The 21,095-nt window shown below is 40.5% G+C and overlaps 2 protein-coding genes and 1 pseudogene across 3 annotated transcripts; 2 read left to right on the top strand and 1 right to left on the bottom strand.

The window, feature by feature from the left end:
• The first annotated feature begins 3,239 nt into the window (after positions 1–3,239).
• LOC127362495 (extracellular calcium-sensing receptor-like) lies at positions 3,240–7,918 on the top strand (annotated as a pseudogene).
• Positions 7,919–9,218: 1,300 nt separating this feature from the next.
• On the top strand, positions 9,219–14,275 carry LOC127362487 (extracellular calcium-sensing receptor-like). The gene is made up of 11 exons (XM_051398255.1): positions 9,219–9,642; positions 9,851–10,376; positions 10,521–10,673; positions 10,766–10,966; positions 11,130–11,621; positions 11,741–11,871; positions 11,990–12,086; positions 12,248–12,371; positions 12,530–13,002; positions 13,113–13,193; positions 13,405–14,275. Exons 1-11 carry the CDS (start codon positions 9,284–9,286, stop codon positions 13,759–13,761), a joined length of 2,994 nt encoding a protein of 997 aa, XP_051254215.1. The 5' UTR covers positions 9,219–9,283; the 3' UTR covers positions 13,762–14,275.
• Positions 14,276–14,718: 443 nt separating this feature from the next.
• LOC127362498 (extracellular calcium-sensing receptor-like) lies at positions 14,719–20,269 on the bottom strand. 2 transcript variants are annotated; one of them, XM_051398275.1, is made up of 8 exons: positions 19,974–20,269; positions 19,287–19,575; positions 18,482–18,568; positions 18,107–18,298; positions 16,921–17,454; positions 16,611–16,835; positions 16,267–16,390; positions 14,719–16,130 (listed from the first exon to the last, which is right to left on the bottom strand). In XM_051398275.1, exons 1-8 carry the CDS (start codon positions 20,231–20,233, stop codon positions 15,235–15,237), a joined length of 2,607 nt encoding a protein of 868 aa, XP_051254235.1. In that variant the 5' UTR covers positions 20,234–20,269; the 3' UTR covers positions 14,719–15,234. The 2 variants fall into 2 exon arrangements, with proteins under 2 accessions (XP_051254235.1, XP_051254237.1); XM_051398277.1 differs by having other exon boundaries at positions 16,611–16,817.
• Between the last annotated feature and the right edge of the window lie 826 nt (positions 20,270–21,095).

Raw genomic sequence — 21,095 nt, 5'->3', positions numbered from 1 at the left:
GTCTTCTTTATATTTGTATACAGCAGATCCCATGTCTTATCCCCTCTGGTGGTGCAGGTCACGTACTTGATTAAGTTGACAGGGGTCCTTGAGATTTTAGTGTCAGCACAAATATTATTATGAGTGCGCTGGGATGCCGTGTCTGCAGATGGAGGAATGTAAACAGTGCCAGAAATGGCTGAAAACTTCCAGAGCAGATAGTTTGTCCTCAACCTGATGGCCAGCAGTTAAATATCAGGTGTGCAGATTGTTGCCTTCGTAATAACATGTCCTGGATTACACCATTTGGAGTTAACAAAGACAGTAAGCCGCCTTCCCGACTTCATACCACTGTAACCCCAAACTAGCGTGCAGCCGGCTAGTTCCACTGTACAGTCTGGTATATTCCCATTCAGCAATGTCTCAGTCAGGCATAACATGATCAGGCTTGTCAGTGAGCATACATTCCCAATGACAACAAGGCTTGTATCTCCACTGCTTCTCTGTCTTCTTGTTCCTCACCTTCATCTCCTTAACTCCACCGTGATCTCTTTCGGACATGCAACATGTAGATCCCGATACTGAAGGGAAGCAAAGTAACTTAACGTTATATACAGAACCTTGTCATCCCCCTCACCGATTTACATCATTGTTTGTTTAATCTTTTACACCACCAATTTCTGCAGGTGTAGAGGCTTGACACAGGACCTAATACACATTTGCCATTTATTAATGGATTGAATGCTAATGATCAACACCATCCAGCCTCTATGACTGGCAGAGAAGCTTTCTGTGATGCAGGTGGATCAGGACCCTGTGGCCTTGATCACTGACTACCTCACCAACAGACCACAATATTTCAGGCTGCACAGCTGCTTTTTAGACGTGGTGAACAGCAGCACTGGCACCCCCCAAGGAACTGTACTGTCACGGTTCCTGTTCACTCTCTACACCTCTGATTTCTGTTCCAACTCCGGAGGGTGCCACATACAGAAGTTCTCGGATGACTCCTTCATTGTCGGCCGTATCACGGATGTTCCACCAGTCTGTAGTGGCTGGAGAGGAGGCGTCGGGACTAGGGGTGCCATCAAGCTGAACAAGCTGGTAAGGAAGGCCAGCTCGGTGGTGGGGATGGAGCTGGACAGTGTAGAGGCTGTGACTGAGAAGAGGATGAGAGGGAAGCTGAAAGCCATCATGGACAACCCCTCTCATCCTCTCTACACTGAGCTGAGGCAGCTCAGGAGCACTTTCAGTCACAGACCGACCCAGCCCCGAGACTCAAAGCGGTTTGGAGGCTTATTTGTACCATCAGCCATCAGACTACAACGCCACAGCACCTCCAACTCCTGGTGACTAAGACTGGTTTTAACTTCAACCAAACTCTGGCACAAACTATTTATCTTTAATCTTTCGTTTGCACATGTACAGTTTAGTTTAGTTTTTCAAAGGAAATAACAAATTTTTTGCACATCATTTTACTGCATATTGCATATAGTGTATATATTTTTCATTTATAGTCTTATATTTTGTTAATATTTAGTGGTGGGATTCGATTAAAAAAAATAATCTAATTAATCAGAGGCTTTGTAATTAATGAATCTCAATTAATCGCATATATGACACGAGAAGCAACATTATTCAATTTAAATGGATTTTGGTATATGACTGAATCAATGAATAGACACATAAATAAGCGCAAGCAACAAAATCGTGTTTTTTTTTCATCACTGAGTGTTAACATAAAGTGCAATATGAATAAAGAATATTATGATCGCATTGTTCACAAGGCACAAACTTAAATTCAAGTTAGCTATATTCAAGCTTTTTCAGGACTTTTTGTAAACTTTCTATGCCTTAAACACATTTGTTTTTGTTTATTAAAATAAAAAACAGCACTTAGTACAGTACATTCCAGAAAAGTGGAAACTCTGAATCCCTGTCATCTTGTCGAGTGTGGATTGGCGACACTGCCTGCTTGAACTAGGAGTGTTGTCTGTGCTAGCTGCAACATGTTTGGCATTGAGGTGGTAGCGGAGGCTGGAAGTGCTCTGGTGATAGGCAAATTCTTTCTTGCACAATTTGCACACAACTGTGCTTTTATCCAGGTTTCCACCCGGTAGTTTTTTAAAACTAAAATTTCCGCCCACTGAACCCAGCAACGACTTCTAATCGGTTTCAATTTCTCGTGTTGTGTCCTGTGCATCAGTATTACGGGTTTGTGCAACGAGCAACGTTCCGCGCTGTTTGGAATGCAAAAATAAATTGCGATTAAATGCGTTATTTCTTTTGTCGCTTTATTTTTTAATTAATTAATCGTAATTAACGCGATAAAGTCCCAGCCCTATTAATATTATTATTTTGTGATTCTTATTGTACTTGTACGCTCTGTAATCTTTGCACTGCATTCCCCTATGCTTCTGTGTCTGACTTGAAGTTCCCCTATGGGGATCAATAAAGGTACATATTATCTTATTTTATCTAATCTGATATTAAATTAGATTAGTTGCATTGACTTCAGTGAGGGTCCACTTCCTACATGCTTTTGTTCAGGTTTCAAACGGATCAAGCACATCCTGTTTTTTGTTTGGTTTGAAACAAACACACAGCTCAGTGACTGAATAATCTACTTTATTTTAAAGAGAAAGCCATTCAGATTTTGGGACGGTGCACTTTGCAGACCAACTAAAACAACAATGCACAGCTGTGACAAGGCTAGAAGCATTTATGCCACTTAATAATGTTCACAGTCGCTTTACAATATAATGTCCAGTAGGTGGTAGCAGTATACCAAGCCATTGTCTATGAGTTGCAAAATAATAAAAAAAATAAAAATAATAATTAACTACAGTAGGATTTGTTTTACAAATATTACCAAAATACAAATATTTACTATTTCCTAATACTGTTTAATATTTCCTCTTCATGTTATTGTTTGGTTGTGCCATACTACGTGTTTCTCCATAATTTATATACTTTATTTATATAGACTTTCTTTTTCTTTTAGCATACTAATCTATAAAAAGAGATCAACATCTGCTATTTATCTGATTAAAGTTATACAAATAAAATGAAAAGGTGGATACAGTAGTAGTGAATATGGTAGTTCATGCGAGCCACATCTTGCCCCCACTGGTGCCACTGGTTTTCATCATGATTGGCTGATCCTGCAATGACTCATATGACCTACAAAATGACGCAAGCATCACAGTTTTTATATAGTCTACATTATCCTTTCAGAGACTCTGTTGGAGAACCATCGTCTCCAGCACACACACTGTCTTTATGGGGTCTGTATGGACACTGCATTCAAGCCTTGTTGGGGCATCACCCTGGCTGCTTCTTGGGGCATTGTTTATCTTTCTCTTTCCAGTGTTCTCTTATGTTCCACAAAGAGCGAAGGAAAGGAAAGAGCTAAGTTTAGAGAGAGGTGTGGTGAAAGAAGAAGAGATTATAACAGAGAGACTGAGTGATTTGTGGATAGAGGGAGTGAGTGGTGTTGCTTCTAACTTAGCTCAATGTGTGAAACTAACAGACAGTGAGCCTCTGGCCCTGCAGTTTGGAGGGGATGTTGTGATTGGAGGATTTTTCCCTCTTCATTATGTGGCCCCTAAACCACAGCACAGTTACCGCAGTAAACCTCAGCTCACTCCTTGCAGTGGGTGAGAATACTCCCACAAAATTTCACTCTTTTACACATATAAGTAACTGAAATAATTTCTTCTTGCTGTGATTTGATGGCATTGCTTTTAAACTGTTTACATGTTCTGATATAGATTGTGCTGTGATACTGTGTTTTTTGCCTCATGATAAATTACACACACTGCATACAATTCTATTTAATTTCTGCAGCTTTGACCACAGAGCCTTCCGCTGGATGATGACCATGGTGTTTGCAGTGGAGGAAATTAACCGTAATTCAAGCCTATTACCAGGTGTTAAACTAGGCTACCGGTTATTGGACAGCTGTGACCATGTCCACACCAGCATGCAAGCTCTTTTCTCTTTAGTCACTCACTCCACAGCAGTGGTGAGTGAGGTGACACAAATGGAAGAAACTGAAAAAGAATTAAGAGATACTAAAATGGAGGAAGTAAAGATAGAAAACACAACAAAGGATATGATGCTGACCACAGTCAGAAAGAAAGATGCTGAAATTAGTACTGCAATGCCTCACAGTTTTGAAAGAAATGGGAATTATATTAAGGAAAATGTAACAGAGGAGAGAATGGATAGGAGTACACAATCTGAAACTTTGCCCTCATGTCTGTCTGATTCTCCTGTGCCTGCTGTGATCGGTCTTGCATCTTCTTCCCCTACAAGAGCTGTAGCTCAGACGCTTGGCCCTTTCAACCTCCCACTGGTAAGAAAGGGATGAAAAGACAGAATCATGCACAGTATTCATTGTTTTATACGCTGTTCTTCCACTCACTCATCACACAACAATGTTCTGGTTTGGGCTTCTATCATATCTCATTAAAGATGAATTTAACTTATCTCCCTATAGGTGAGTTATTTTGCCACTTGTACGTGCCTTACTGACAAGCGTATGTACCCGTCATTCTTGCGGACGGTGCCGAGTGATCTCTTTCAAGTTAGAGGTCTTGTTCAGCTGGTCACCTTCTTAGGCTGGTTCTGGGTGGGCACAATAGGAACCACGGTGAGATCAATTCTTCTTTTACACTATCATTAGTCAGTTAAAGACACAAACATGGTATAAAAAACTTTCTCTATACATTTCAGGATGACTACAGTCACTATGGCATCCAAGCATTCTCTAATCAGTTTAAACAACAAGGTGGGTGTCTGGCATTTCATCTGACTATCCCCAAATCACCCACAGCGGCTGAAATACAAGAAATGGCAGACAGGCTGCAGAGTTCAACTGCACAGGTAGTGGTGGTCTTTGCCACAGAGGGACAGCTGCTGGAACTACTCTTAGAGGTAAGCACTCTATGTCTCAGTTAATGTATGTGACTAGGTATAACAAGGAGAATAATCAGTATTTAGTAGTGATATGGTAATAAGGAATATCAAAGGAATGTTGGTGCTCGTGATCATCTGTTTTGCTATCATTCATTATCAGATTTCTTTATGCCTTTTTTTCCAGTTGGCTCAGAGAAATGTGACGGGGATCCAGTGGGTAGCTAGTGAAGCCTGGGTGACTGCTAGCGTGCTGACTTCACCCCACTTTCACCCTCTCTTAGAGGGCACACTAGGCTTCTCTTTCCCTGGAGTTAGTATTCCCGGCTTAAAACAGTTTTTGTTGAATGTCCGGCCTTCCCCCAAACCTGGGATGGAATTTGTCAACATGTTCTGGGAAGAGCTGTTTGGCTGTAGGCTTGAGTTTAGTTCAGACTCTCAAAACAATTCAACATACAGTACATTCAAGGCATCAGATGATGAAAAGCCTATATGCACTGGTTCAGAGGATCTGAGGTACACTGACAGCAGTTATACTGATGTAGCTCAGGTCAGAATATCCTATAACGTGTATAAAGCTGTATACGCAATCGCCCATGCTCTGCACACTTTATTGAACTGTGGTTCTGCAGGATATGAGGGACTGTGTGAGAAACATAAATCATTTACTACTAGTCAGGTAAGTTGAACAACTACAAAATGTTTAAATCAAATATATGAATGAATTATGTAATTATTAAATTTTTTTGAATCATTCTTTTTCCTGTTGTTCTTTTTGCTGTTTCTTCTTTCTTTCACACAGTTACTGCATCATCTGAAGATGGTAAATTTCACCAACCAGTTTGAAGAGAAAGTATATTTTGACTCCAACGGAGAGCCGGTCCCCCCTCTATGATATCATTAACTGGCAGAAGGACAACAAGGGTGACATCAGGTGGAATATTATACTTCAAAACAAAATCTTCAAGACACAAGAAAACAAACTGTCTCTTTAAGGAATCATGTCAATTTATGTTCATTGTAGCTATTTAATTTTTATCCAAGTTATGATAAAAACTGTGACACATTGTTTGGCCTGATTTCACAAATTTTATGTTGTGTTAGATTTGTCAAAGTGGGAAGCTATGATGGCTCAGCTCCAATGAAACAACAGCTGCAGATGGAGCAGAGCGCCATTGTATGGACAAAAGGACAGTCACAGGTGGGGCATATGTCTCCTAAACTAATTTCATATGTGTTTTCAAAATATTAAAGTTTTGTTCATAGAATACCTGGTCTACATGATTATTATTATTATTATTATTATGTTATTTTTCTTCTGTAAAAACCCATTGTTCCACCAAGCATCTAGTCTGCAGCAAAGCAAATATTGCTGTGTAATTTTACACCTTTTTGTTCAGGTGCCTGTATCTCAATGTAGCGCTCCATGCTCCCCTGGCAGCCGGCAGGCCAGACGTCCAGGAAAGCCCCACTGCTGCTTTGATTGTTTGCCCTGTGCAGATGGAGAGATAAGCAACCAGACTGGTAGCCCATGTTTTTTCATTCTTATATTATATTCATATATTTGTTTTAAGTTCTGTAAAAAGAAGGCCATTAAAATCACAGAAATGTTGTGTGGATGCAAACTGTTGCTGTGTAGAGTTTAAGATCGTGTGTGTTGACTGTATGTTTCCCCAAAGGTTCCACAGAGTGCACAAAATGTCCTGAGTACTACTGGTCAGACAAAGACAAGGTGAAATGTGTGGCTGGGGTTGAAGAATTCCTGTCTTTCTACGACACCATGGGCATCATCCTGGTTGCACTCACACTGCTGGGTGTCATCCTGACAACCGTCATCACTAGTGTCTTTCACCGTTTCCGCTCCACACCGATTGTCAAGGCCAACAACTCAGAAATAAGTTTCTTACTTCTCCTGTCACTCAAGCTCTGCTTCCTGTGTTCCCTGGTGTTCATTGGCCAGCCATCTGTGTGGACATGTAGGCTCCGCCAGGCGGCATTTGGGATCAGCTTTGTCCTCTGTCTGTCCTGCCTCCTTGTTAAGACCATTGTGGTTCTCTTGGCCTTCCGGGCTAGTGCACCTGGTTCCAGAGCTGTGAAGCTGTTTGGTCCCTCTCAACAGAGGACTTTAATCCTGTGCACCACAGCTCCTCAGGTGGGAGGGCTAAAGAAGCACCACTCATCTTAATCTCAATTTGTGACCATTTAAAGTTTTTAGTTTTAGTTTGTTTTACTTAATTACATATCTTCCCGTCTTGCTGTCAGGTTTGTCTCTGTGCTGGCTGGCTATTGGGCGCGCCTCCCTTCCCATTCAGGAACCCAACCTACCAAGCCTCAACTGGAAAAGTAAGAATGACAGTGTCCCACAGTGTCTTTTTTGACACTACCATTAGGAGTGAAAGTCAGAAATGTTCATATCCTACACATAGGGGCTTTAATGTTTATCATTGAGGTCAGAAAGGAACCAAAAAATAATTAAATAAAATTAGTTATTTTACAATCCCATGCAAGTAGTACTACAATAATTAATCTGTATTCATGTATTGTTGGACATAATTAGATTGTTGTGGAGTGTAAGGAACCATGGCCTCCTGGATTCTATCTGGTCCTGGGCTACATTGGCCTGTTGGCCTTCCTCTGCCTCCTCCTCGCGTTCCTCGGACGCAAACTACCTGATACATTCAATGAGGCCAAGCTCATCACCTTCAGCATGCTGATCTTTTGGGCCGTGTGGATTTCTTTCATCCCAGCTTATGTCAGCTCTCCTGGGAAGTTCACTGTGGCTGTGGAAGTATTTGCTATATTAGCCTCCACTTTTGGACTACTACTATGTATTTTTGTGCCTAAATGTTATATCATTTTACTGCGGCCTGAGAGAAACATTAAGAAAGGAATGACTGGGAAACATCCGAAATGAATGCACTTTTTAATTTGAAATTATGAGACATTTTTATAGTCAAAATTTTGAAAAAAATCTGCTGTGCTTATTTGAATGTGAAATTAAATAAAATGCCACATGAAACATGTTTCCATGTTTTGATTTTTTCTTTAAGTAAGAGATAAGATAAGACAGACTTTATTGATCCCGTAATCGGGAAATACAAGTAGAGATTAGACTGAAAGTTTTCCTCATTACTGTAAATTAACATGACTGCAGCGTGTGGATATGTTTTCCTTTCACTGTACAGTGTCCTATATAATAACTCTTTATTTGGTGAGAAGTTCAATTCCTTTACAGATGTTAAAATTTGCATTCCAAATGGTAAATAACGCATTATAAAACGGATAGTTCAGTTCCTTAATTATGATGGGCTCAGCTGTGTTCAAAGCCATTGTAAAATACATAAAATATATAGCAAGGGTCTTGTCAAAAAAGTCTGGCTTGATGTGCAGCTGCATATGGGACGCAGAACTAAAGAGGGCAACCGCCAGCTGAAACCTGAATCAATTATTATCCACCAGAACAGGAAGAAATATGCAATGCTGTCAGTCAACAAATGCACCAAAAATACAAACAAAGAAAGCCTATGGGGATTTATGTTTGACCAACCAGGGAACCTGCTGTGTCCTGTCGCCTCATTAGATAAATTCTTCTTGTTGCTGCTGACGAATCATCCAGCCTTATATTTTCATCCAAAGCATACAAATTACACCAATGATCCGTCTTAAGTTACAATTTAACTTTTGCTTGCATTCATGTCTTTATTTATAGCCTATGCTTAACTTTCTTTGGTTATGTTATCACTTGCCAGTGACCATATTTGTGGTTTCCCATATAATGTATTCCGTTTTGGGTACGTCCCTACTCCTTTGGTCAGTTTCGCAACTTGCAGGTTGACCTGAGTGGCCACTCATTCCCAGGTTTGACCTCTGCGTCTTGCAGGGATGTTTGTCTGTTTTCCATTGGTCAGTCTTGCCTCTTACAGACAAACTTGTGCAGTCCTTCTGCCTCTCAGGCTTGGCCTTTTCATCTTGTGGGATCTTGGACTGGTTGGTTATGTAAATCATTTTTAAATTTGAGACTTTCATGGCCTCTACCCAGTCATAAAAATGGTTGCTATGTTATTTTCATTCATAATAGTAGCACATTATTTATGTATATCATAAATAACATGTAGATTATAATATGTACTGTACAGTAGAAATACTGAAACTGTTTTGGCAATTTAGCTTGGTTGATGTGTCTATTGTGAATAGGCTCATAGAAGCATCATTAAATCTTTTGATAACAACAAAACTGTTGCTTTTCTTTGTGATTGGTTAATCATACAATGACTCATATGACCTACGAAATGAAGCAAACATGACAGTTTTTATATAGTGTACTTCATTATCCTTTCAGAGACTCTGTTGGAGAACCATCGTCTCCAGCACACACACTGTCTTTATGGGGTCTATATGGACACTGCATTCAAGCCTTGTTGGGGCATCACCCTGGCTGCTTCTTGGGGCATTGTTTATCTTTCTTTTTCCAGTGTTCTCTGATGTTCGTAAATATGCAAAGGAAAGGAAAGAACTACGTTTAGAGAGAGGTGTGGTGAAAGAAGAAGAGACTGGTTTGGGGATAGAGGGAGTGAGTGGTGTTGCTTCTAGCTTACCTCAATGTGCGAAACTGACAGACAGTGAGCCTCTGGCCCTGCAGTCTGGGGGGGATGTTGTGATTGGAGGGTTTTTCCCTCTTCATTATGTGGCCCCTAAACCACAGCACAGTTACCGCAGCAAACCTCAGCTCACACCTTGCACGAGGTGAGGATACTCAAATCTGATAGAGTTCCATGTTAAAAATCTCACATTTATACACAAATAGGTTATTGAAATAATTTCCTCTTGCTGTAACTATATCGTATTTCTGTTAAACTGTTTACATGTCCTGATATATGTTGTGCTGTGATACTGTTTTTTTCTGCCTCATGATCAATTACATACACATCCAACTTTATTTAAATTTCTGCAGCTTTGACCACAGAGCCTTCCGCTGGATGATGACCATGGTGTTTGCAGTGGAGGAAATTAACCGTAATTCAAGCCTATTACCAGGTGTTAAACTAGGCTACCGGTTATTGGACAGCTGTGACCATATCCACACCAGCCTGCAAGCTCTTTTCTCTTTAGTCACTCACTCTACAGCAGTGATGAGTGAGGTGACACAAATGGAAGAAACTGAAAAAAGATTAGATATGGTAAAGGACAGAGATACTAAAATGGAGGGACTAAAGATAGAAAACACAACAAAGGATATGATGCTGACCACAGTCAGAAAGAGAGATGCTGAAATTAGTAGTGCATTGCCTCACAGTCTTGAAAGAAATGGGAATTGCATTAAGGAAAATGTAACAGAGGAGAGAATGGATTGGAGTACACAATCTGAAACTTTGCCCTCATGTCTGTCTGATTCTCCTGTGCCTGCTGTGATCGGTCTTGCATCTTCTTCCCCTACAAGAGCTGTAGCTCAGACGCTTGGCCCTTTCAACCTCCCACTGGTAAGAAAGGGATGAAAAGACAGAATCATGCACAGTATTCATTGTTTTATACGCTGTTCTTCCACTCACTCATCACACAACAATGTTCTGGTTTGGGCTTCTATCATATCTCATTAAAGATGAATTTAACTTATCTCCCTATAGGTGAGTTATTTTGCCACTTGTACGTGCCTTACTGACAAGCGTATGTACCCGTCATTCTTGCGGACCGTGCCGAGTGATCTCTTTCAAGTTAGAGGTCTTGTTCAGCTGGTCACCTTCTTAGGCTGGTTCTGGGTGGGCACAATAGAGACCACGGTGAGATAAAGAATTTTTTATTCACCCGACTGTTAAAAAAGTAATTTTACCATGCCAACATGATTCACAAAACCTTTCTCTATACATTTCAGGATGACTACAGTCACTATGGAATCCAAGCATTCACTAATCAGTTTAAACAACAAGGTGGGTGTCTGGCATTTCATCTGACTATCCCCAAATCACCCACCGCGGCTGAAATACAAGAAATGGCAGACAGGCTGCAGAGTTCAACCGCACAGGTAGTGGTGGTCTTTGCTTCAGAGGTACAGCTGCTGGAACTACTGTTAGAGGTAAGCACTCTATGTCTCAGTTAATGTATATAACTAGGCATAACATTTTATATGCTTTAGTTAAATTAATATACAAATTAGGAATATCAAAGGAATGTTGGTGCTCGTGATCATCTGTTTTGCTATCATTCATTATCAAATTTCTTTATGCCTTTTTTTCCAGTTGGTTCAGAGAAATGTGACGGGGATCCAGTGGGTAGCTAGTGAATCCTGGGTGGCCGCTAGCGTGCTGACTTCACCCCACTTTCACCCTCTCTTAGAGGGCACACTGGGCTTCTCTTTCCCTGGAGTTAGTATTCCCGGCTTAAAAGAGTTTTTGTTGAATGTCCGGCCTTCTCCCAAACCTGGGATGGAATTTGTCAACATGTTCTGGGAAGAGCTGTTTGGCTGTAGGCTTGAGTTTAGTTCAGACTCTCAAAACAATTCAACATACAGCACATTCAAGGCATCAGATGATGAAAAGCCTATATGCACTGGTTCAGAGGATCTGAGGTACACTGACAGCAGTTATACTGATGTAGCTCAGGTCAGAATATCCTATAACGTGTATAAAGCTGTATACGCAATCGCCCATGCTCTGCACACTTTATTGAACTGTGGTTCTGCAGGATATGAGGGACTGTGTGAGAAACATAAATCATTTACTACTAGTCAGGTAAGTTGAACAACTACAAAATGTTTAAATCAAATATATGAATTATGTAATTATTAAAATGTTTTTAATCATTCTTTGTCCTGTTGTTGTTTTTGCTGTTTCTTCTTTCTTTCACACAGTTACTGCATCATCTGAAGATGGTAAATTTCACCAACCAGTTTGAAGAGAAAGTATATTTTGACTCCAACGGAGAGCCGGTCCCCCTCTATGATATCATTAACTGGCAGAAGGACGGCAAGGGTGAAATCAGGTGGAATATTATGTGCTATATACATATGGCTTTTTAATTTATTTAGTTTTATCTGAGTTATGATGAAAAACTGTCACACATATTGTTTGGCCTCATTGCAATTTCATGCTGTGTTTAGATTTGTGAAAGTGGGAAGCTATGATGGCTCGGCTCCAATGAAACAACAGCTGCAGATGGAGCAGAGCACCATTGTATGGACAAAAGGACAGTCACAGGTGGGGCAATATGTTGTTTTGTTAGGGGATAGTAAAGATTACCTGGGATACATGATGACAATTCTTGTATTGTTTTTCTTTGAAAACCCATTATTCCACGAGGCATCTAGTCTGCAGCAAAGCAAATCTTGGTGTCTAATTTTACATCTTTACTTGTTCAGGTGCCTGTATCTCAATGTAGCGCTCCATGCTCCCCTGGCAGCCGGCAGGCCAGATATCCAGGAAAGCCCCACTGCTGCTTTGATTGTTTGCCTTGTGCAGAGGGAGAGATAAGCAACCAGACTGGTAGCCCATGTTTTTTCATTCATATATTTCATTCATATATGTGTTTGAAGTTCTGTAAGAAGCAGAAGGCCATTAAAATCACATAAATGTTGTGTGGATGCAAACTGTTGCTGTGTAGAGTTTATGATCGTGTGTGTTGACTGTATGTTTCCCCAAAGGTTCCACAGAGTGCACAAAATGTCCTGAGTACTACTGGTCAGACAAAGACAAGGTGAAATGTGTGGCTGGGGTTGAAGAATTCCTGTCTTTCTACGACACCATGGGCATCATCCTGGTTGCACTCACACTGCTGGGTGTCATCCTGACAACCGTCATCACTAGTGTCTTTCACCGTTTCCGCTCCACACCGATTGTCAAGGCCAACAACTCAGAAATAAGTTTCTTACTTCTCCTGTCGCTCAAGCTCTGCTTCCTGTGTTCCCTGGTGTTCATTGGCCAGCCATCTGTGTGGACATGTAGGCTCCGCCAGGCGGCATTTGGGATCAGCTTTGTCCTCTGTCTGTCCTGCCTCCTTGTTAAGACCATTGTGGTTCTCTTGGCCTTCCGGGCTAGTGCACCTGGTTCCAGAGCTGTGAAGCTGTTTGGTCCCTCTCAACAGAGGACTTTAATCCTGTGCACCACAGCTCCTCAGGTGGGAGGGCTAAAGAAGCACCACTCATCTTAATCTCAATTTGTGACCATTTAAAGTTTTTAGTTTTAGTTTGTTTTACTTAATTGTATATCTTCCCATCTTGCGGTCAGGTTTGTGTCTGTGCTGGCTGGCTGTCGGGCGCATCTCCCTTCCCATTCAGGAACCCAACCTACCAAGCCTCAACTGGAAAAGTAAGAAAATGTCCCAAAGTGTCTTTTTTGACACTACTATTAGGACTTCCCAAAGTCAGAAATGTTCAAATCATACACATAAGGACTTTAATGTTTATCATTGAGATCCGAAAGGAACCAAAGATAATTATAAAAATTAGTTACTTCACACCCTCATGCAAATCTGAATATATTAATTGAATCCTATTTGTGTATTGTTGGACATAATTAGATTGTTGTGGAGTGTAAGGAACCATGGCCTCCTGGCTTTTATCTGGTCCTGGGCTACATTGGCCTATTGGCCTTCCTCTGCCTCCTCCTCGCGTTCCTCGGACGCAAGCTACCTGATACATTCAATGAGGCCAAGCTCATCACCTTCAGCATGCTGATCTTCTGGGCCGTGTGGATCTCTTTCATCCCAGCTTATGTCAGCTCTCCTGGGAAGTTCACTGTGGCTGTGGAAGTATTTGCTATATTAGCCTCCAGTTTTGGACTGTTACTGTGTATTTTTGTGCCCAAATGTTACATAATTTTACTGCGGCCTGAGAGAAACATTAAGAAAGGAATGACTGGGAAACATCTCAAATGAACTCAGCATTTATGACGAGGGTCATTTTAAGTGGCTGTCTGGCAAAGCATGCTTTTTAATTTGAAATTGTAATTAGAAAATAATTTAGAATTTTTTTTATGATGAAACAAAAATAAAATGCCACATGAAACATGTTTCAATAATATTATTTTAATACTACGCTTCAAGTGAGGACCTAACTGAAAGTTTCCCTCTTACTGTAAATTAATATGAGTGAATTCCTATAACTGCATTAATAAAATGTATAAGCTCTATATACAATGTGGTGTCAGTACTATCTGGAGTATCTGTGTGCAGTTATTTCCCTTCAACTCTGGAAACAGTGTCACAGGTTTCTGGAGACGTGCCTTTGCAAACGACATAGTTACCACTGTGTATGTAAGTGTAAATCTGGTATGGAATTTACATAATTAATAATAAATGACAATTAATGATTTTATTTTTCATCAATGACCAACTTTGCATGGCAGTGACACAAAGGATTGTGCCATGACTGCAATTAAGCTAAGCAATGGCATGAAAAAGCTATCCATTTCTTCACCACACAGTTGCATAAAGGTTAGCATCAGTTCATGCAGTTGACATCCAAAAACACCTACACATTTTAACTTCATTGATAATTTGACCCAAACTTCTAGTCCAGCTCTAGTGTACCACACCAGAACCATCCATATAAACGTTGCCACATTTATACTGTGTACAAGATATGCAGGAATGGAGTTTATTGTAGTTTAAATAAAAAAGTTCTACATGAATGCAATATGTAGCCTGAGCTGATAAGACTGTCCTGCCTACATAATGAATATCATTAACTGTTCAGTCTAACTCAGTCAATTCCACCTTTAACCATGATCATTGTGCGCAATGGTGCACCTTTTTTGCTGCCCTTTCTGTGGTGGATGTATCCCTGTGTTGTGTTCGATGCCCCCCCTCCCTGTGCATTTATTTCCCAGAGCATCATGATCTAAAAGCTTTCTTTATTGATCCATGGTTCTGTACAAGCAAGTAATAACTGAAAATCACCACAAATATTTGTCTTAAGTTCCCCTCAGGACAAAAGCCTGACTATGTTACAATACAGTGGCACACAGTACTTTGCAAACATCAGAGTATTTTGAAGTATAATCAATAATTACTTAATTGTCATTTATTTTATTCCTTTAGAGTGTGTACATTTCCAAACCCATTGACCTTGAATGAATCCAAAACTAAAAAGCTGTCTTTTCCACAAAATAATTTGCCCCTACTAAATATCATACACAAGTTATACAAGTCAGAAGCTTCTTGTAACTTGTACTTCCTTGTACACTGTACTTAAGTTACAGTGTTGCAATATGAGTTGCTTACTGTCTATCACTGCTCAGTTAAAACAAATGTAAAATAAATCCTAATTTGTGAAGACAACGTTTGAATAACAATTACAGTGTTGAATGGAAATCTTAAATATTTTAAAAAAGGTTAAGTTATGACAAGTTACTTTTTCCCCATCAGGTGCTGTTTTGTATTCTGTTCTGGTTTCAGTAAAATAATGTAGCACTTTGGAGCAAACAGGCAGAACAACAAGCCAAAGCTGGACGCCAGAATGGCAAATGACTCCACTGCATCTGCATAATTTCCAGGTGAGCTGATATAAGCAGGGATAAATGCTAGCCACACAGCACAGAAGATCAGCATGCTAAAAGTGATGAACTTGGCCTCGTTGAAGTTGCTTGGCAACTTACGGGCCAGAAAAGCCAGGACGAAGGACAGACAGGCCTGTAGACCAATATACCCTAGAACACACCAGAATGCGAAGCTGGAGCCAACGCTACACTCCAGTATGATCTTTGAGCGTTCATATTGTGTATTTCGGGATGGAAAAGGAGGAGCATCAATGAGCCAGGCAGCACAGATAGCCACCTGAACCAGAGTGCAACTGAAAATAATGAACCTCTGCTGCTTGGGCCCCAGCCACTTCATGATGTTGTTCCCTGGCCTGGTGGCAGTGAAAGCCGCCAACACCACCAGAGTCTTCCCCAGAATGCACGAGAAGCAAAGTGAAAATGTAATGCTAAAGGCAGTGTGGCGCAGCATGCAGGACCAAGGTGTTGGCTCTCCAATGAACACCAGGGAACACAGGAAACACAGAGTCAGTGCAAAAAGGATGAAGAAGCTGAGTTCAGAGTTATTCACTCGGACAATGGCTGTGTTTCTATGATAGAAAAAGACTGCAAAGACAGCCATAGTGAGGCAGGCACCCACCACAGAGATCACTGTCAGGACTATACCCAAGGAATCATAAGCCAAGAACTCCACCTCCTTGGGGATGCAGGCTGTTCTGTCTTTGTTTGACCAGAAGTCCTCCGGACAAAATGTGCACTCTATTGAGTCTAAAGGGAAAAGGGTTAAAAAAAGAGTAGCTCATTTTCAAATATTAAAAATATAAAAATAAATATTCAAATATTAACTGATTGTAATAGAATATTTTGAATTTTTGCAATATGTATTGCTTGGTTTCAAGCTCACTTGTCTGATTGCTAATTTTGCCACTGTCACATGGTACACAGTCAAAACAGCAAACAGGCTCCCTATGACGGACAGCCTTCCGGGACCCTGGAAGACAGCTGGCACTACATACAGACACTGGAACCTAGGGAGAGACAACGGCTTTCAGATCTGTAGTGTGAAATGAGAGTGCTGAAATCACTAGTCAATTACTTGATTAGTCCAATGTCTGACAGAAAAAACACCAATATTTGCTGGTCCCAACTCCTCAAATGTGAGGGTGTTCTTTTCTCTCTTGAACTTTATTGTTATTAAATGTCTTTGCATTTTTTACTTCTGAAAACAAAACACTGCGAGCAGCTTGCCTCACTCTGATGCCCTGCCCAAATGATCCTGTCTTCCTGGATCACCAGCTCCTCTCCAGCAGGCTTGGTTCCATCAAACAACCCCACGTTGACAAACTCAATGTTTCCACCTGTGCCTCTCTGCCAGTTGATGATATCATAATAGGGTATGGAGTCGCCCTTCAGGTCAAAGTTCACCTCCTCCCCGGCAATTTCAAATTTCACTTCCTGAAGGTAGTATTGGAGCTTGAAAACCAATAGATAATATGAAATACTCTTTCAAACAAGATTTTCAGTTTGATACTGTAACAGTAAGAATACTGGATTATACCTGCCAGGGGTGTATGTTGTTGCTTTGAGCACATGAGTTGTTTTGGAAAGGCCCACTGCCTGGTTGACAGAGAAAAAGGTTGTGGAGGGAATGAGCAATTGCATGTACAGCCTTATAGACATTGTATGCTACTCTAGGGCTGGATGTATTCATGTAGGCCGAATGCTGTTTCAACAGGGACTCCTGCCCTGTGCAGGGAGGCAACTTGGAGTCAGAGGACACAGAAGGTCTGCAACCATACAGAGCCTGCCACAGCTCCTTAACCAAAAGATTATTTGGATACATCTGAGGGTTTACTGTTTGGAGGTAGTCACTGAGTCTGGATATATGACCTGTTCTTATTCCAAACCCAATGGTGCCCCCCATGTAGGGGTAATACTCGCTCCCTGCAAAGACAGATGCTGTAACCCAGGCCTCACTGGCCACCCATTGGATTCCAGTGATGTTCTGCTTCATGTAATCTTTCAAGAAAGGTGTCATCTCCCCCTCAGATGAAAACACCACCACAACCTTTGCTGCAGAGGTTTGCATCACCTTTACAGAGAACCAGATGTTGGTGGAGGAAGGAGGTTTGCAAGGAAAAGAGAAGGAAAAAGAGATCAGGTTAAATATAAAAACATTACGACATGATAAGAAATAACAATTTTTTAGATGCCCACAGTATATGTATTATATGGAGAATGTCCATATCTGTTGACACAGAGTGGTATCAAAGCAGACACTGTGGCATGCAATTTGAGCCAATACCCCTGGGTCCATGGTAGTCTTGCATTGCCTAAATCTCCACAGTTCGTTTTAGCGCTCTGCCAGTGCTGGATCAAGGTCTAGTTGAAACCATAATCATTCTGCTCTAGGAAAAAAAAATGCTGGCTTGTTTAGTGCCACTAGCCCTGGATGCGGTAACGGTGCCCTTGCAAAATAGTGTTGAAAGATAGTTGAACGGGAGAAGATGATAGTTGCTCAATGGCAGATTTATTACCAGCGGCCTATTTCCTATTAGCCAGACTAGATCCATGGAGGCATGGATCCAACTTGGGGACACTGAGATATATGGGCTGAAAGCAAGACTGCAACATTTTTTGCCAGGATTATCACATTCTTAGGACAAACTAATATAGAAATTGATATGCGAACAGTAATAACAACTCTCTAATGATGTAAAACATAGTTATGTCTGTGTTGCTACCTGCATGATTTCCAGTGCCCTCTGATGACTGTAGAGCAGAGGGATCATTTCTTGGTACGCTATACATACTTTGGTACCCTGTAATTCCCTTAGTAAACCTTCCGCAGCGAAGCGTCCATATTCACGGTCTCCCCGGACCAGCCCCACCCAAGTCCAGTTGAACCGTACCAGCAGCTGAGCAATGGCTTTCACCTGGGTTCAACAGAAACAAGTGTCAACACAGTGGTCTTAATACAGACATTTTGAGAGGACATTGATATTATTTATTAAATGTGCTGTTACATTGATTTACTTTTTATTTTCCAAAGATGTCTTTTTACAGCTACAGCACTGAAATGTTATTAAACCCTTTTAAATCTGAGGCCAAACTCTCACCTGATATTCATCACTCGGGATAACTCTGAAGAAGGTAGGAAATCTTCTTCTGTCAGAGAGACAAGCACATGAAGAAAAGTAGCTGATCTGTGTAAAGGAGAAACAGGTTACAGGGAAAGGGACTGTTATGGGTGTCTGAAAAAGCATTTGATCATGTTAAGTGGCCTTTTTAATTTTAATTTTACATTTAACATTTATTTAATCTTGGCTGAGGTCATAGATTTTGTCAGAATAAACATCATTAGACATTTGCTGATGTTTTTTTCATGTACCTAACTAACTTATATATACAACTCTTTAGAATAGTTTTTTTAGAATATCTAATGGTCTCAGGTTACAAAATGGATATGGAAACAAGAGAAATAATGACAGTAGGGAAACATAACACAGTACTTACAACAATTACAACCAGTAAATATTTATCTTGTGTATGAGGTGACGATACGCAACAGATGTATAACAAAAAATCGATTTGCCAGTAATATGAAATATGACTTAATTAGGAAGAACCAATCTATTTACAAATGACGTGGCTCCCAAAGTATATTCTGGTAAAACATATTCTAGTACTCTTTTTACATACAAAAAACAAAAACAAAAAAACATGTCAACTTTATGATAAGACATTTGTCGTGTTTCATTAAATCTTAGACGAAAAATAGTCTTTTGGCTAATTCTAGCATTTCTTTTTTTATTTACCATGTGTATTGATTTGTACTCTCTTGTTTAAATAAACTGAACAAAGACAGATTATATAACACGTTAATGTCGTGAGGGGATAACACAGGAATAGAGACATCATTACCATCGGTATTCTGAATGGCTGCAGGATTCTTGACATCACCATAGACAGTGTAGAACCAGATTCTCCAATAACAGCAAGGAGTGGAGAGGCACCGCTGCACATGGGAGAGTTATCCTCGCTCAGCCCGTTCAACACAGCCAGAGCAGCCCTCTGGCCCGTCAGCGGATATGAACATGAATCAAATATCTGGTATCCAAGGGTGTAATTGGGCAATAGCTCTGTACTCTGGTTTATCTCCTCCACTGCCAGCCTCATAGTCTGAACCCAGCGGAAAGCCCTGGGATCAAAGCTGTAGCCCCGCAGACACAGATGCACACACCACACACACAAACAAAGCAAGTATGGAGAAAAAGGTCAAATTAAAGGCAGAGATTTGTTTTGATTTTAAGTTGGTCCAAACTGTATCTTTGCAACTATCTTGAGTTGAATTAACTGAGTGGTTTCCTTTTGCTTTGCCCATATTTACTCATCCTTTTTCTTCCTCATTTGTCACCATATGTCTTTGGTAATGCTTTATTTTACAGGTCTGTAATAATAATTTAAAAAAGCCTTATCATTTCTATTTTTTTGTTATCTTGAAAGACCCATGTAATTTGGGAAAAATCATTAAAAGAGTTTCACAACATTTGTGTTTGTTCTAAAAAAACAGACACCATATGATTTCCAGTCCACATGTATTAAACTCACCCATTGCACTTCACTGGCGGTGGTCTGTAGGTGCAGTTGAGGTCTGGCATCTCCTGGTTATAGTGAAGGGGGAATATCCCCCCAATAACATAGTCACCCTTGGCCACAAAGGCTGGCTGAAAGCTGTTTTGAAGTGTGCACACTTTAGCTGCAGATGGGGTTGGAGAGGTAAAGCTAGAAATTGGATTATACGTTATAGTGAGGACAGAGACAGAGTAAAGTAAGGGAAATAAGACAAGTAGAGTCATATTGTTAGACATCCCCAAAGAGATAGATAGATATATATATATATATAGAGAGAGAGGGAGAGAGAGAGAGAGAGCAAGGAATGATGCACGTTATATACAGTATGTCACCTGCTTGTTCTTACATCATCAAGACATCAAGACATTGGACACCAGCAGGCTTGCCTAATTTAGTATGTTTATGGTGACAGATTGAAATGATGTAACAGGACATAAATACTGGAGACTGAATGTTCTAAAAAAAAACACATATTTTTGTAAATTCACTTCCCAGTTTATTAAATTCACCGGATTAATGCAGTCGAATGGGATAAATCCGACCTTCATGAAGGTTATACTGATTTAACTTTTTGGAGGCTGTAGTTTGTGGTGCTGTTAAATTAAACTACATTATACTGAGGTGTTTAAAATAATGGGTAGGTCATTTGGGTCTAGCAGGTCATCCATCAATGACAGCATCAGCGGTTCAGTCTCCAGCTCCTCCTGTCCACATGTTGAAGTTTACTTACTTTTAGCCCCCTTTGCTCACGATGGTCAGACCAACACCTTGCATGGTAGCTTGCTGCCATCAATGTGTGTGGGTAAAAAGGGGAATGAAGAATGTGAGACAAGTTATAAAGTGATGCAACCATTTACCCACTATTTATTGGATTTGCTTTCCTTAACATACCAGTTTATTAGGTGTTAAAATATTTGGCGATCAAGTCAGACCAGCTAGTCATCGGAAAAGTGGAAAACAAAAACAGTCTCACATTGTAATGTACACAAAACTTGCTACCCAGTTTTCTGTCATTACAATGACTAGTGCACTACCCATAGGAAGTATGTATTGCTATAGAAAAGTGTGAGGTTAAGTAGCTTTTTCATGGATGGCCAA

The sequence above is a fragment of the Dicentrarchus labrax genome, unplaced genomic scaffold (assembly GCF_905237075.1).
Source record: "Dicentrarchus labrax unplaced genomic scaffold, dlabrax2021, whole genome shotgun sequence".
Classification (NCBI taxonomy): Eukaryota; Metazoa; Chordata; class Actinopteri; family Moronidae; genus Dicentrarchus; species Dicentrarchus labrax.
This window is presented reverse-complemented; position numbering and strand designations above follow the sequence as displayed.

Coding starts and splice junctions, on each gene's coding strand:
- LOC127362487 (XM_051398255.1), top strand. CDS start 9,284: ATGGGGTCTATATGGACACTGCATTCAAGCCTTGTTGGGGCATCACCC. Junction 13,003..13,112: donor TGTGCACCACAGCTCCTCAG/GTGGGAGGGCTA, acceptor TCTTGCGGTCAG/GTTTGTGTCTGTGCTGGCTG. Junction 13,194..13,404: donor ACCAAGCCTCAACTGGAAAA/GTAAGAAAATGT, acceptor GGACATAATTAG/ATTGTTGTGGAGTGTAAGGA.
- LOC127362498 (XM_051398275.1), bottom strand. CDS start 20,233: ATGTCTAACAATATGACTCTACTTGTCTTATTTCCCTTACTTTACTCT. Junction 17,455..18,106: donor GGGCACTGGAAATCATGCAG/GTAGCAACACAG, acceptor TTCTCTGTAAAG/GTGATGCAAACCTCTGCAGC. Junction 16,391..16,610: donor GGGCAGGGCATCAGAGTGAG/GCAAGCTGCTCG, acceptor GTCTCTCCCTAG/GTTCCAGTGTCTGTATGTAG.